The sequence below is a fragment of the Hermetia illucens genome, chromosome 5 (genome assembly GCF_905115235.1).
Source record: "Hermetia illucens chromosome 5, iHerIll2.2.curated.20191125, whole genome shotgun sequence".
Lineage (NCBI taxonomy): Eukaryota > Metazoa > Arthropoda > Insecta > Diptera > Stratiomyidae > Hermetia > Hermetia illucens.
Genome location: NC_051853.1, coordinates 47,754,282 through 47,769,678, shown reverse-complemented (window position 1 = coordinate 47,769,678; position 15,397 = coordinate 47,754,282). Strand labels below are relative to the sequence as shown.

Below are 15,397 nucleotides of genomic sequence, written 5' to 3'. Positions count from 1 at the left end.
GAAATTATCGTGGATCACGTGCAATAATCTCTCTAAATGTTTCGTTTAGGGATTATTCCCTCAATAAGTGAGGAGTCCTGAACTGCTGAGCTTGAAGATAATAGTTGGTTCAGCACGACAGCAGAGAAGAGCATCTGGAAGATATGGAGAAAAAGCCTAGAAAGCAAATGTATTAACGCTTTCAAGTTCACGGTAAAGAGGTCGTCCGGGTCCTGCATGGAAAAGAAGATTTTTTATAGATTATATGAGTGTTAGCAGCTTATGTTAGTATCCTAAATATGTAAACCTCCAGGCGAGTTATCTTTTTACTGTGCTGTTCATTAGACACTATGGATAACGTACTGAAGCAGGTAATGGTTGCTCTGGGCGATGACCTTGAAAACTTTCAGGGGGTGGGTAACCACCCAAGCGCCATCGATTCACTGAAATGCGCTTAAGTAACCCTAAGAGCTTCTCGAGATGTCTGCACTCCTCCTTTACTATTTTGCGTCAAATGCTCTTGAGGTGACACATTCGTCAACCATCTTGGGAGAGTGTATTCTGCTGCACAGCGTTGTCACCTCTCCTGTGTCATATCCACTGCCACTTCCATCTTCCAATCACATCACGTATGCCAAGCCTGTACACAGACCAAGTTCGTTTGTAATAACATCAGGACAGCGTACTTCGATGATACGACTCAGATAGGGGTAGGTTTGAAGCTTTCGGGGGCAGTGGAAGTAATTTTCCTAGATATACAAATTGATAGACGCCTTCGATGCTTTCCCCATTAATGCTGTCAAGGAGAGTACAATGACCAGTTGGGCTGAGAACCTTGGTGTTGTTGGTATTCATCTTCAGTCCTCTCCTTCCAAGTCCAAAACCATTTAGCAAAGGTCCATGACCTGAAGAGAGAGCAAACAGATGTCATTAGCGTTTATAAAATATCCAGCGGCAGTATGGCTCAGGCGAAGATGATGCTGTAGGTTACTGGGGCTGTAGGTTTTTTGAGGAGCTCAGAATATATTTAATCTTACAAAACTCAATTCACGTTCAATATGCAATTCTGGGTGGGCCACCTAACCCGTATGTGGAGTATGATCCAGCCAACAAAACCTATAAGGGTAAAAAATGGTAAAAAAGAAAATGTAACAGACCCTGCCTTAGGTGCATTGGCGTATGAAACAATTGCATTTGATGCAGTAATATTTAACGAAATCAAATGAAAGTTTCTCGTCATCTTATGTTATTGGGATCTTTTCAATCATCAGAGCAATTTCCAATGATTTAATTTTGATGTGGTTGATTGAAGAGTATTGCATCTCAGTTCAAAGGTTGTTTTTGCCTGTTAGCATCAAAGAAAAGGGTGTAAATTCATGTTTATAGCCCGGGGTAATGTAAATCCATGTTAGCTGCTACATATTAAAAAAGTAGATGTTGGTAGCCGTTATTTTTAACCTCGTGTTGCCTTTCTGTTTAGTATCAGTTTCTTCATTCCTACGTTGCGTGATTAGATCCGAGTCTGCAAGGAACTCACCTGAAATGATTCTTGCCACAAAGTTTAGCCGGAGGGTATCTGGTACCATGATGATCGGGATCGTTTAGGAATTATTTATTTTTTACTGAAGACGATTAACTAAATTACATTCCCTAATGACCTTATTGATCACATGCTTTGTAGTGGGCAATTCTACAGTATTTTGGCCATTTTCATAAGTTGCACAGTCCCATTTTGTAATAAAAAAGTAATGAGTATGTAATAAGATCTATTTCAAAATTTTACAATTGAACAACATGGGAACTTAGTTTTCCTGATGACTTGTCCTCTTCTTGGGCTTGGTGGTCCTTTAGGGATTATTCACTTTATCAGGACTTATTCACTTATTGACTTTTACAAGTGGCCAGCGTCCGCACTCTCCGGTGGTCAGGAAAAGAAGGAAAAGGAAGCGTGGACGCCCGCCTCGTGACAGGCCGCCAGCTGCGTCGGCAGCAGTTCAGGTCATCGGCGGAGGTGATCTCACTGCCTCCGACGTGCCGTCACATCACTCCGCCCCCAACTGAAACCGCGCGGGGAGGAACCCGGGGCGTGATTCCGTCAATGGGGTTACCGGGCTAACCTGATGCTTGGCGGACGCTTTTTTGGAGCGTCTCCCGCTTCAGCGAAGGCCTTCAGCCCGCCCCGAACACCGAACTTGAAAGGGTGCTCCCGTCGCTCTAGGACTTTAAAATTGCCCTCCTATGGTGGGTGGAGCGGCCTTCGAAGAGCGTCCACCCTAAAGAGAACCTACGAGCATGTCTCGAGGTCTCTGGGGGTGTCAACCTTCCGCGTCGTATGTCGGGAAGGTAGAGTCGGCCGCAGTTTCGGAACCGCGTCCCCAAGCAGACGCAACATCCTTGAGTCACTTACCCTTGCTCTGATATCCAATACAGGGTCAGGAGGGAGTCACAGACTCTCTCGTACACCATCCCCGTGGGGTTGGCCGTGAACTCCTCTCGATGAGTTGTGTGAAGGTCAGGGAGAACGAAAGGCAAGCACTGCGACCACGACGGATCGTCACGGCCTTTGGTGCCCGGTGCCAAAGTTTCAGCATTCCATTGGACTGCTGATGGTATGTAGTGGTCCTCCGGCATTTGGAATCCAAGAGCTTGCCTAACTCCGAGAAAAGAGCAGGCTCACACAGCATTCCCTAGTGCGTGATCATCACGGCTAGTACACCAAAGCGCGGGATATATTCTCGGCATCGGGGTCACCAAGGTCCGATGTGCCGCCACAATTGCCCCTTTCAGAATATATTTTCAACAAGAATTCCTGAAGAATGTATTTCGTTTCGGTTATTTGCGGTTTGCCCCTTCGTAATATGTTCATGCTGATTGTGATCACCTTGCGTGTAGAGTTGTGCTTTATAACTCGGGGTGTATTTATTTTTTAAAATGTCAGCGACCTGCTGGGTTTTGTGTGGGTGATTTTAATTATATAGTTATCATTTCTGTCCGTGATTGGAACTTTTTTGGCTTGTTGAGCCTTAACAGAATGTCGTGGGAAGCATTCCATATATCCAACTATCTTTCAGATAATAAAATAAAAAAGTGCGGAATTGAAAGCTTTTTTAAAATTAAGCGTTACGAGCAGCTTTGTTCGCTGATATTGAGGGTTGTATGCCACAGCTCGGCAAAGCCTGTTTGCGACCTCCATGACAACATTTAATGTAACTCTGCTCTAAAACTAAACTGTCTTGGGGATAAGTCTCCCAAGCATGAATCTTTTTGACGACTCTACTCTTGATGAGCTTTTCGAACACCTTGTCGGCTGGGTCAAATGCACTCAGTGTGCAGACGGCAAGTCAGGATCTCCTTCGCTTTCGCTAAACAGTACGAGCGTACGGTAAGCTTTGAAAAGGGTCAAGCAGAAGGTCCAGCTAATTGTGTGAAACACGAGTTTATACACCGCTGGATCCTGGCGTCTTCTTATTTTTCGAAGGGGGGACTGCCATCTCCAGCTCCTTCATGGTGAAAAACAGCCAAACCTTGATGCCGTTCACGCTGTTGATATCAACCTGAATCTCATCCGCAGGGAATATTACACGTACGATACTACCAGTCTGTTCTTTTCTGGATTTTATAACCAAATCCTCATGGATTCCCATCCAGATCAGCAATGAGTTTTGCTTTTTTATCGCGCTGTGTAGTCTCCTTTCAGCTGACCTGATTCTATTATATCATTCTGGAGTATGGCTTCTCCTGGTCATTTGAATGATGTGTCAAAGATGAACTTTTCCGTTTCTTTGAGCAAGCACGTTTTACTTTATTTTATTTCTGAGGAATAATGTATAGAAACTTAACAAACTGTTAGTGTGTGTTAGCACAGGTAGTAACATCTTGTAGTCGATGGCGTTTCGTGATTGCGAAAGATTTGACGATTTCTCCCTAATAGTGAAGACGTCCTTTATGACAACAGTGCGATAACCGAGTTGGTTGAGCCTCAGCCTCTTGATCCCGTTGGCCTGGGTTCGAACCCTGCTTCGTTATGTTTGTTTGTGTTCATCTTTCTATTGTTCCGCTGCTGCATACTTGTCACTTGGTGATAATTGGTCCCTGCCCCGGACGGAACCGTCGTCTATTTTTGGAATTTAGATCAGGAGCAAGTGTCTATTCTTTTTTATATGCTCGTTGCTAAAACGTAGTGTTGGGGCTTAGTTATTCTGATGAGTTTAGTAGAATAATACTGTGTTCATAATATAGGATTAATGAAGGCGATATTTGGGGGGCGAACTCCAAGGACGGTGGGGTGCGAAATCTTAATCACCGTAGAACCAATAATAATTTGAGAAATAAATCAATTTGAGGTGACGCTTGTATTTGCAAATTTATTGGATATTCTAGTGCTGGTTTGCAGTTTTGCTCATTTACTCCTGAAAAATATTCACCTATATCAAGTTTCCTATCTTTTCAATTTCAGTATTTGTACCTTCTCTTCTCTGACGACTCACTACTTCCCCTTGACGAGTGGGTATTCAACACGGAAGCGCATCCGCTACCAATAAGAGGCGCTAACTTACATTATCGTATGGCAGCTGTGCCTTCATCGCTACCTTAAGGAAATCTTCAAACTTATTTCATTTGTTGTGTTTGATTTAACTAATATTTTTTATAAATGTTGTGTTAATAGTTTTTTTTATTCCATTCCTCTTACTAACGATTGATTTCTTCCGTTCATTGTGGATAATTTGTTGCAATAACAAACACCAAAATCAATTTTATCCATTTCTAGCGAATAATGAGAAAATGAATGTACATGAAAACTTGGAACTTACTTCTAACAAGACTTTATTCCTTGCGTGTAAGAAACCTGAAAGGGAAGAATCTATTTAAAGTGAAACGAAATAATTTTATACTATTGTAGTTGCATGATGTAGGGAAATCCAATGAGTTAAGGGATATTAGAGATGTAACGAGAACGTAATAATATTTTATATAAGCGTTAAATATTGAAAGTTATGGAATTTATCTTAATCTTAATAATAAATTAAAGTGTGAACGAACGAGGTCCTGTGTGAGTGGCGAGATAATTCCTTTCCGTCTGAGAGATATTCTCACTTTTCGATTACGTTAACGTAGTGAATCGTTTTTCCTTATTTTACCGCTAATTTATGTCAATTTCTCTAGTTTTGGTGTTCGAATTGTATCATATTAATGAAAATTTATATAAATACTACCATCTGTATAGAAACCGATTGTAAATAAATCACCTTACACTCATACAAGAGATTTAACTTTAAAACGAATGGAATAAAATTATTAAACATAGTGAAAACCGGTAGCGAAATATTTCAATTATTGATTATAGTACAATTACAAATGATATTTATTGAAACGGGGAAAAATTGAAATTGTCAAAAGAGGATACACGTTTTATTTGTACTTAGAGAATAGTGTTCATGTTATTCTGAATTTTATTCGCAAGTGATTTGTAGTGTAAATTAATTCATATTTGAAACTTCGACGAGAACGTTGAGAAGTGAATATGAATTGCTCGAGCAGCTCTAACTCTTTAAATGATGATTCATGATTTCGAAACAAGTTTTCTTTAATATATTTTTATTATAAATAAATTCCTTTGTTTTATTAAGTTGATGTGTTGCCAGAATTCTTCAGCGCAGTGGCTCCTTTTGGTAATCAAGCGAATGCCACTGCGAGAAAGCACTCCGATGTTTCACCTTTATTTCTACATGGAAATACGAAGGTAAACAAGCCCTTCACCTAAGGGGCGCATTGTGAACAAACGTCTCCAAGGCAAACTCGATTAATTCTAGGTTTGCAGCAGTATACAGTTGTAGTACGGAAACTAGGAAGGAAAGGTCTCGAGACTAATGCCTCATCGTTAATTAATACATGAAAATTGACTTATATTTGTCGGGTAGCAGTTGTCCTTTCGAAGTTACAATGCTCCGGAATCATTTTTTTATGCCGGAGTTAATGTACATTTGTTGAAACAAAGGAGAATTCCAAACGCTTATGTTCGGGCAGCTTAGTCAAAGTATACGAGGTCTGATCAAAAAGTTCCAGAACTTTCTCAATAACTCTTTATTACAAATATTTACAATTGTTCTAATTTAGCCTCTTCACAATACTTCCCTTGGAAGCGAATACACTTCTCCTACCGGCGTTTCCACTGTTCCATGAATCTGGAAAACTGTTTCGTGGATGCTGTTCAGCTGTTCCAGTGTTTTTTCCTTGATCTCCTCTATCGTCTGAAACTGCGATCAGGAGAATAGAGATAATGGGGAAGGATTGCATGGATGGGGAAGGATTGTCATCGATTTTTTGGCAAAAAACGCGTTGTCGTGGTGAAAAACCACTCGCCTGTTTCACACAATTCTGGCCTCTTCCGTTGAATCTTTTGGCGTAAAGTTCTCAATCAATCTGTAAAACTGTTTCATGGATGCTGTTTGCGATCTGAAACCGCGATCCTCTTATTGGCTACTTGAGTTTTAGGAATCCAGATCAGGAGAATAGAGGGGGAAGGATTCTCGTGGTGAAAAAAACACTCCCCTGTTTCCCACAATTCTGGCCTCTTCTGACGAATCTTTTGGCGTAAAGTTTTCAAGGTTTGGATGTATCGATAAGAATTGATTGCTTTACCTCGTGGGAGGCATTCATGATGGATGACACCCTTTGAATCGAAGAAAAGACCTGGTGAGCTTTTTTTGGTTTTGGTGAATTTTTTGACTTCCACTGGGATGACTGAACCTTGGTTTCCACATCGTATCCATAAACCCAAGACTCGTCACATGTTATGATGGTTTTCAAGAAGTTTCCATTGGCATTGGCCAACCAGAAGAGCTCCTGGTAAACCTCCAGGTGATGGGCTTTTTGTTTCTCTGTCATCAGTCGTGGAATGAACTTGGCTGCAACCCTTCTCATCTCTAATTTTTGGGTCAAAATCTCCTGACATGACCCAAATGAGATGCTGCACTCCTCCGCCATCTCTCGAATCGTCAAACGACGATTGAAATGCACAAGGGTGTTAACTTTGGCTTTGAGGTTGAAGGCCTTCTTGAACGAGGGCGTTGATTCTCTGGCTTCCTTGAAACGTTTAAACCATTCGTGACACCGTGAACGACTTATCACTTCATCACGAAAGGTTTTCTGCAGCATTTGAAAAGTTTCCGTGAAGATTTGCCCAATTTAGCGCAAAGTTTCACGCAAACAATTTGCTCCCCCTTGACGTCCATGACAAAAAAATGCGGAACACGAAAAACAGACTTCACTAAAACAGATGAACAATCGGTTTGGAGAAGGTTAGAGAAACAAAACACAGCGGAGATCACTCGGGAAAGTTCCCGCTAGAAAATGAGCGCCGAACCAGCCGACGTCAACGTGAAGGCGCGCAAAAGTCCTGGAGCTTTTTGATCAGACCTGATATGTTATAAGCAGCAAACAAAGAATCCTATAACGCTCCTACCGCTATAATCTTGTTGTTTTTGTCATTAGGCAGTGTGAGCAATATTTATTTTGGTTGACGTTCCAAAAATCTGTGTGCATTCACTAACAATAGGACATACTAATGTGAACTTCACAGCAACATTTTAGAAATACTAAAAAGATTTTGTGCATCGCTTCACCACTATGGATGAGACTTGAATCTACCACCATGATCCTAAATGAAAACAAGAGGCTAAAGAGTGCTGTGAGCCCGGTTTATCGCCTCCAAATGGCGTTATATATAATCGAAAAACAAGCCCACGAACCCTCATTTCGTCCAACCAGACCGAGGGCAACCGACCTAAGGATGGGTTGAAGATAACAGCCAAAAGCCCGCATTACAGCGATGATGCGTTCTTCAATAGTGTTTTGGTACTATGGCATGATCACATCGATTATGAAGCACGGTCTTAATCCCTTGAGAAGCAGAACTAGATCGGGTCTATTGTTACTAACCCTGTGATTTGTGGTAATAGTGTAATCACACAGTAATTTGGCCCGACCATTTTCCAAGATTCTCTGGAGAATATACTGATAATAAGAGTGGTAGTTTCCCACTAAGTTATACTTCAACGCAAGTTTTTGATGGGGAATCTTGCAGACGGAGGTATGACGATTGGTGTACTCTTTGCTGCTCAAGATCCTGCACTCAGATTCTATGTACTGCATGGGCTCCTCTACACAATTGGAGGCGGTGATTGAGGAGTTATAAATTATGTATCGTTTATAATTTTTTGTTGGGAACGAAGCATTCTACATTGAAGTGAGGAATGCTATTTGCTGGAGGCTTCAATGTCAATGCCTGGCAATAACCAATTTTTAATATGACCTCCGTGAGTGGGATTTTCTTTGCAAATGCCGATTTTCTGCTAAACTGAAGTTGCATTCGACATGCGATCTCATTCTCTACTTTTCAAGATAAAAGGAAACAATTTATTATCTGTCATGACGGTAGCCTGTGTCCCGATAGCTGAGTAGCTAGAGCACAAGGCTGTCGTACGGAAAGTCACGAAAGTTTTACTGGTGGCAGCGGAATTTGTATCGTGATTTGCCGTCGGATATCTGTCGACTCAGCTGTGAATGAATACCTGAGTCAAATCATGGTAATAATCTCCGGCGGACGCAATGCTGACCACATTGCCTCTTATAGGGTACTATAATCCTGCAGTGTACCGTTACGGTCTTGAGTGAAGTACTCTAATACACTTCACTTGATCCAGTTGGATTATTGCGCCAACAATTATTATTAAGACGGTAGCCTGATGTAATTGGCTAGAGAATTGTTTCTCAAAGAAAAACTCACCAAGTCCACGAGTGACAGGCTTGTGCGCCGACGAAGTTCTTTGTTTGAGTTAAACGACAGTGGGGGTCTCTTTCGGATTTAGTGCTGTTAATGGCAGTTCGGTGCCATCGTCGGCAGAAGTCGACACCTTCGATGCTCGGCCGATTAATGCAGATAGGGAGAGTACAATGACCCGTCAAACTGAGAGCTTTAATTTTGTTGGTGTTTATCTTCAGTACAACTCTACTTGCCTCACTTTCCAAATTCAGAGCTATGTGGGTAAGTTTAATGACTTGGACAGAGAGCAAACAGATATCATCAGCATAGTCGAAGTATTTGAGGCAAGATGTCATCGCCCATTGAACTCCTCCATGTCCTTTGGACAAATACGTCCTGGCGGTTTAATGTGAATACTCGCAATTTAGGTGTAACCCTATGGTCTTCTTAAGACATGGATTGATTTTGTGATCACAATCAGAACCCTTCTGTGCCAAGCAATAACAGTAATCAGTAATCTATACCGAATTCATGGCTCAGAATTCATACCGGTGGATTCAAGACCTACCCAAATCTCTACCGAAATAAGAAGTATGCCACCCGAGTTAAAACCCAACTCTACGTTTGAGGACCGAAAGTCTCTTTGTTTGCTTGAACCTAACCACAAACCCATGATACACCACAAAAGAGCCATCCGCTAATAACCGAGCAGGAAGTACATGGACCTGGAATCTCCCTGAGCACTGTAAATTCAGAGGGTGCCAGGTACCAGTATACATCTGGTGAGGTTTCATGGCCAAAGCCATTTCAGATGAGTCCCCGTGCAGACACGGGTCTGATCGCCTATATAAGCCTTGGAACATTCGCCTACTGCATCGCGACGAGCAAATTAAACTGAGTAAACCGTTTCCCGATGGCACCACGTGGAGGTTCTCCTCGACCACTTGCTTTTGTTTCGGCCAACAGAGTTGCTGCCCTGTCTTCTTCCCCGTCATGCGTTGATGGCAGCGATCATTTCGATTCTGTTTGGAGGAGCAGTCCGTATCTGCATATTACGGTGACCTGCTATATTATCCAGAAGAGGTGAAACTTAACCTGATGTTATGTAATTTAGAATTGTGGTGAAATACTCCTTCCACCTCCTCAGTTGTGCAACATCGTGGATGTGAAGTCTGCCAAAGCTGACAATCATTTATAAGTTCTTTCCTACTATGGTATATGGTGTCGAAATCGTTACTATTTACGGCAGCTTTTGCTTCCATTTCCTTTTGCCGCGACGTATACCACGCTGAACTTCTTCTACTTTCAGACGTTAAAGGAATTCCAGCCGATCGCGCCCATCTACGGTTGTAGCCAACAATAAAGTTCTTAGCTTCTTACATTCATCAATCCTCCTGCCAGATCTTATTACGTCTTTTTGGAATATATTCCTGCGGGTTGTCTAAAGTTGGTGTCGTTAAGAAAGTTTTCCCACTACTGAAGAGTAGTCCATGCACTAGAAAGGAGGAGTAAATCACTCCTCAAAATTAGTGCGTTTCGCCATCAAATGTAAGACGGACTCGAGATCGTTCTATCCTTAATCGAAAGAAAAGTTACCATCTAGTCCCGGGCCAACTAAGGTTTCAAACCGACGGTTTTCTCTGTAGGGCAGAGTTGAGGCAACAGTTGATGGGTTGCCCCTCAAAAACCGCAAGTCGTCGCTGTTTTTTTGAAAAACTGGGGTGTGAGTAAGTTGCTCTCCGACTAACCCGGTCGGACATTCAGTGAATGCGGAATCAAGATCTCTCAACCATTTAGGGGTTACATATGTTTGGAGTCCCAAAAAAGGTATTTTTCAAGATTTTCCTGTGAGTACGCCTTTAAGCCAAAATCCACAACTAATTAACGCCAAGCCAAAGCCACATCAGATAAATCCCGTTCAGACTCGAGTCTGATCACTCAAGGCCTAGAAGCGTTCACCTACTGCATCACAACCAGCCAGTCAATGTGACTAAAGCGCTTCTCGATGGCGACACGTGGAGGTTCTCCTCGACTACTTGATTCGGACGACAGGGTTGTGCTCCATTTGCCTGCTCCACCATGTCCTTAGGACAGGGCAGCATGAAGAATCCCACCAATAACAAAAGAAATATATAGACCACCATGGTTTCATCCTGGGCAGGATGCATCAGATGCTTCCTTTGCCTCTGCCGCGTGACCAAAGTGATTATCAGATGTTGTTCGCTCCCTTATATCAATTGAAAAGCACGTCATGAGTGCGATTATATCCATAAGAAGAACCGCCTAGTATTTCTGAAATATTTTTTGCTTGGAATTGAGGAAGCCGAGCTCAATTGAATTCAAACGAAACCGTATTCGACTGTATGTTCTTGAATTTTGGGAGTTAACCCTGAAAAAAGAACCCATGGACCAGAAAAGTGGGCGAACATTTCTTTCCAATTGATCCGGTCCGCCGTCAAGTGGATGATGGACTCTGGGCTTCCCCAATTCAAAGCTATATCTCGATGCAGCATGTGAGATTTTACCATTACATGTGTAATAATATTTTTTAGTTTCTCCGGAAAGACCGTGAGTCTTCTCGAAATCGATGAAGAGCAAGTGAAGCAGAGATTTAATCTCCGCGCACTGCTCTAAGTGCGTCCACAGGACGTTGATGTGGTCAATGCAGGAGAATCTAGATATTGATCAAGCTTTCGAAATGTTCTTAATGCGTTCCAAGATCATGTTAGCTACTATCTTTGTAATGATAGGAAGCGCGTAGATACCGCTCTAATTGCCACATCCCCGATCATCCCCTCCCAACATTATCGTTAAGGCCGCGAAGACCATGCTCGCCATTGCATGTCCGAGCAAGGTGTTGGAAGAGCTCATCTTCACATTCAAATCACCCATCACGATTACAATGCCACCTTTAAGAAGCTTCTCCAAAACTGTGTGTAATTGCTCGTAGAAAGTCTCCTTCTCCAATATATCGAAAGCTTCTGCGATGCTCGTTAATCTGGATCGGAGTCATGTGAGTCGAAATCGCTCCTAGGTCAATAGAGCGCGCCTTGTGGTAGCCTTCCGAAACAATCAGACAACGGATTCACGTATACCACCATTTGGCTTTCCAGAGTACAAAAGCACATTCGCTTCCTCTTGCGGAAGATTAGTACTCTCCAGAATCTCATCATCTTATTTCACTTACACAGACCCAGAATGTCCAGTTTATATCCTTGGAATTCTTAAATTGATAGACAAGGGATAGCTTCCTCCAAACTACAATTTTGAATGTAAATATATATATCGGGAACAACTTACCCCCCCCCCCTCCCTTAAAATTAAAAATTGTAATTGGGAGGAAGCTACCCCTTGTCTATTAATTTTAGGCTAGACTACAAATAGCAGACAAAAATCTAATCTTGTTAGAATTCTCGCTCGAGCTGGAGAAAACCAGCATTCTGGATACCATCGATACCGTTGTCCAGAAGCGTGCGCACATTCCAAAAATCAATCATAGCCCGTTTTCGATTGTCCAAGGTCGTGGTCATGAGATCAGTCCCTATTGAGGCGTTGTTGGCGTTTCGATAGCAGTAAAGTTTCGAAATTTGCAGTTTCCTAGCTGAAAATATCCCTTTTACTGGCGTTTTATGACAGGCAGGGATGACTTTCAGTGTATTCTTAAAAACAAGGTTTCGAGGATAACGCGTTTGATTTGGAAATGCCGTAAATTCTCGAAATCATAATAGTATGGTTCATAAAATTTTTTAACTTCACTCTGCTATTCCTGCACAATGTAATTGCCTTTCCATAACTGTAACTTGCTCCTCCGGTTTTTCTCTGGCCAATGTAATCCTAAGGCCAGCTTTTTTGCCATATTATAAATAGGCTGCTAAGCGTTTTCGACTTGGGAGTTGCTTCAGAATATATAAAAAATCGTCAGTGATTACGATTCTAGCGATGTTTTAGCGTATCGTGAACAAATAAGTGAAGTGAAGTGAAATGAAGAAAAAGTTTAGTAAGCAGATATAGCCCTTGGAGGGCTTATTTTGACGGAGGTTTATTAGACTTTTTCTTAATGGGACGTATTAATTGACAAATTTTGTTGAATAATTTAAGCCAAAATAAAACAAAGTTATGCAGAATTAGTCTGCTGCAGGTCGTAACTAAAGTCCTCCAATTGCGGAACGTGTAATAACGGCAATTTTCATTTGAAATAAAAAGGTTTTAATTTTATTTTACTATTTTACTTTCTAAGAATATGAACTTCCAATCTCTTAATGTGGTCCGCCTTAAAGAAGGTCCGCCATCCTAGCAGCTCAACCGAAACCGCGGTTGGAGTCTCACACAACTTTGGTACTTTTCAAATTAGGAGAACTTTGCAGCTGCATTCTCTAATTAGGCAAAAATTGTTCAGAATATGCAAGCACATAAATGTTGCCAAAGCAGCAAACAATCGGTTGAAACCTGCTGTAGATTCCTCGCCAACTCCATTAGTCCAGCTTACATGCATTCTGATAAATTTTGAAATTCATAATTCGCAAATTGAAGTCAAGTACTGGTTGCAGGCATTGATTCAGAACGCACCCACTGCATTCACAATAACAAGTTTAGGATCACTAAATGTCAATGTCGCTGTCAAAATGGTTTTGACAATCAATCCGGCGGGAAATTCAACAAACAATAACCAGTGCATGTACTCCTCAAGAGCGTTGAACGAAAGTCGACATCTCCATGGATTTTATCCGCAAACCTCGAGTAAAGGTTGAGAAAACCTCGGCCGTTGTCAACTTAGAGCAACTCTATCCGCACAACGTGACTTTGTATCGACTTCCTCCAACAGAAGACATCACTTTGCAGGAGTTCGAAGATTTGGCTTTGGAGCGATTGAAATTGCTTAGAATATTCGAACAGGCTGGTTCGAGGAACTTGCGGTTCCTATCAGATGAGTGGAAAGAACACATAACTTCCGAAATTAATAGAGAGGGCTTAAAAGGATATGCGAGGCTGTTCCACAACAGTGGCTCGGTCAAAGAGTCAGACCTGCAGGCGCGCCGCCGGGACACCATCTCTCACTTCATACTCAGAGTGGCTTACAGCAGGTCGCAAGACCTACAGAGGTATTTATATAGTCCGGCTCCTTGCAGCGCATGTCGTAAAACAGGTCTTTAAATTCGCAGATGGTTTACTGCCAGAGAAATGGAAATGTTTCGCTACAAATTCTCGTTATTGACGGCGTCCCAAGTGAAGGAGTTCCTTGAAATTAACAAGCTGGACTACACTCCTTTAACTGAAGAGCAGAAAAACGAGGTCAAAGATGGGCTGTACGAGAGCACGATGGGACAGAGCGCGAGCAAAATCGAATTGCTGGACTTTTACAAGGTTCATTTCACGGAAGTTCTGGATTTAGTAAAAGGTCGTCGATGCTTCCTCAAAAACGGCTTTGCTTACGTGAATAGCAGCGACTTTGTGTCCATTATCGCTACGAAATATCAAAGCGAACTAGAACGAGGCCTGCAAGTAGCTCAAAGAGGTTTACCAGAGTCAGAGAACGACGAACGGCTGGTATCAGTCTTGAAAGGAATCCACACATCATACACAGGAAAAGATTACTCAATCGACAAGGGTGAGAGCGTCCCAATTGAATGTCTCGATCAGCTTTCCATCAAATCATTCCCTCTGTGTATGCGGTCATGTCACGAAATCCTCCGCAGCAAGCATCACCTCAAGCATTTCGGTCGACTCCAGTACACGCTGTTCCTAAAGGGAATCGGGGTGTTACTCGAGGACGCATTGAGATTTTTCCGTGAGGAGTTTACAAAAACGATGGATTTGGAACGGTTTGAAAAGGGCTATGCTTACAATATTCGACACAGCTATGGAAAGGAGGGTTCCATGGTCAAATATTCCCCATTCTCCTGCATGAAGATCATAATGCAAGCAGTTGGACCACAGGATACGCATGGCTGCCCTTTCAAGACTCTAGACCCGGTGGCGCTCAAATCGAAACTTACTAGTTATGGCCTGAGCCCCATGCACGTGCAAGAGGTAGCTACTTTTGCAACCAAAGGACATTATCAGCTTGCCTGTGATCGTTATTTCGAAGTTATCCACGACACGAAGCTCGATCAGGGAATACAGCATCCAAACCAATATTTTGAACTCAGCCAGGCTGTGATGGGCAGTCGCGAGCAAAAAGGCGGCACCCCGGCTAATAAAAACGTTCGCAAAGTCGTGAAGAAAGAAGTGAATTCTACGCTTTTGGAGGGAGACGACGACGAATTGTGGAACATCGCGGAGACACAAGAAAATGAGATGACCCAGAAAAAAGCAGCGGAAACGGTGAAGAGCGAATGGGATGATGATTTCGACATATCGCAAGTGGAGAGTATGGAGTTTTGAGTTGTATTAAATAAACGTTAAGGAATAAATTAGTTTTTATATTTTAATATTTTCGTTTGATTTTTGACCTTCTCGTGAAGACGGATGTGGTCGGGCAATAAGAAAGCATCGTGGCGGCCTCATTTGGTTTAGGTTGCATAATTCGGTAATTTTTCACATGATCTACTCGCGGTGGCCGCTGACACGGTCTTCGAACGGACCAAGAATGTAGGCTTATCCAATTGGGCAAGCGGATTTGCTGGGGGGATGAACCAAAGCAACAGTCCGGGCATCGTT

At 42.3% G+C, this 15,397-nt stretch overlaps 2 protein-coding genes across 10 annotated transcripts in view; both read left to right on the top strand.

The window, feature by feature from the left end:
- Window positions 1-5,580, top strand: part of LOC119656554 (mannosyl-oligosaccharide alpha-1,2-mannosidase IA) — a 155,835-nt gene extending 150,255 nt beyond the window's left edge. For all 9 annotated transcript variants that reach the window (XM_038062933.1, XM_038062932.1, XM_038062928.1 and 6 more), the window contains one exon: window positions 4,436-5,580. In XM_038062933.1, the coding sequence (XP_037918861.1) occupies window positions 4,436-4,573 (138 nt within the window). In that variant the 3' untranslated portion in view covers window positions 4,574-5,580. The remainder of the gene's footprint in view (window positions 1-4,435) is intronic.
- Window positions 5,581-13,384: 7,804 nt separating this feature from the next.
- Window positions 13,385-15,138, top strand: LOC119658442 (DNA primase large subunit). The gene is made up of 2 exons (XM_038065844.1): window positions 13,385-13,839; window positions 13,900-15,138. Exons 1-2 carry the CDS (start codon window positions 13,454-13,456, stop codon window positions 15,119-15,121), a joined length of 1,608 nt encoding a protein of 535 aa, XP_037921772.1. The 5' UTR covers window positions 13,385-13,453; the 3' UTR covers window positions 15,122-15,138.
- The last annotated feature ends 259 nt before the right edge of the window (window positions 15,139-15,397 follow it).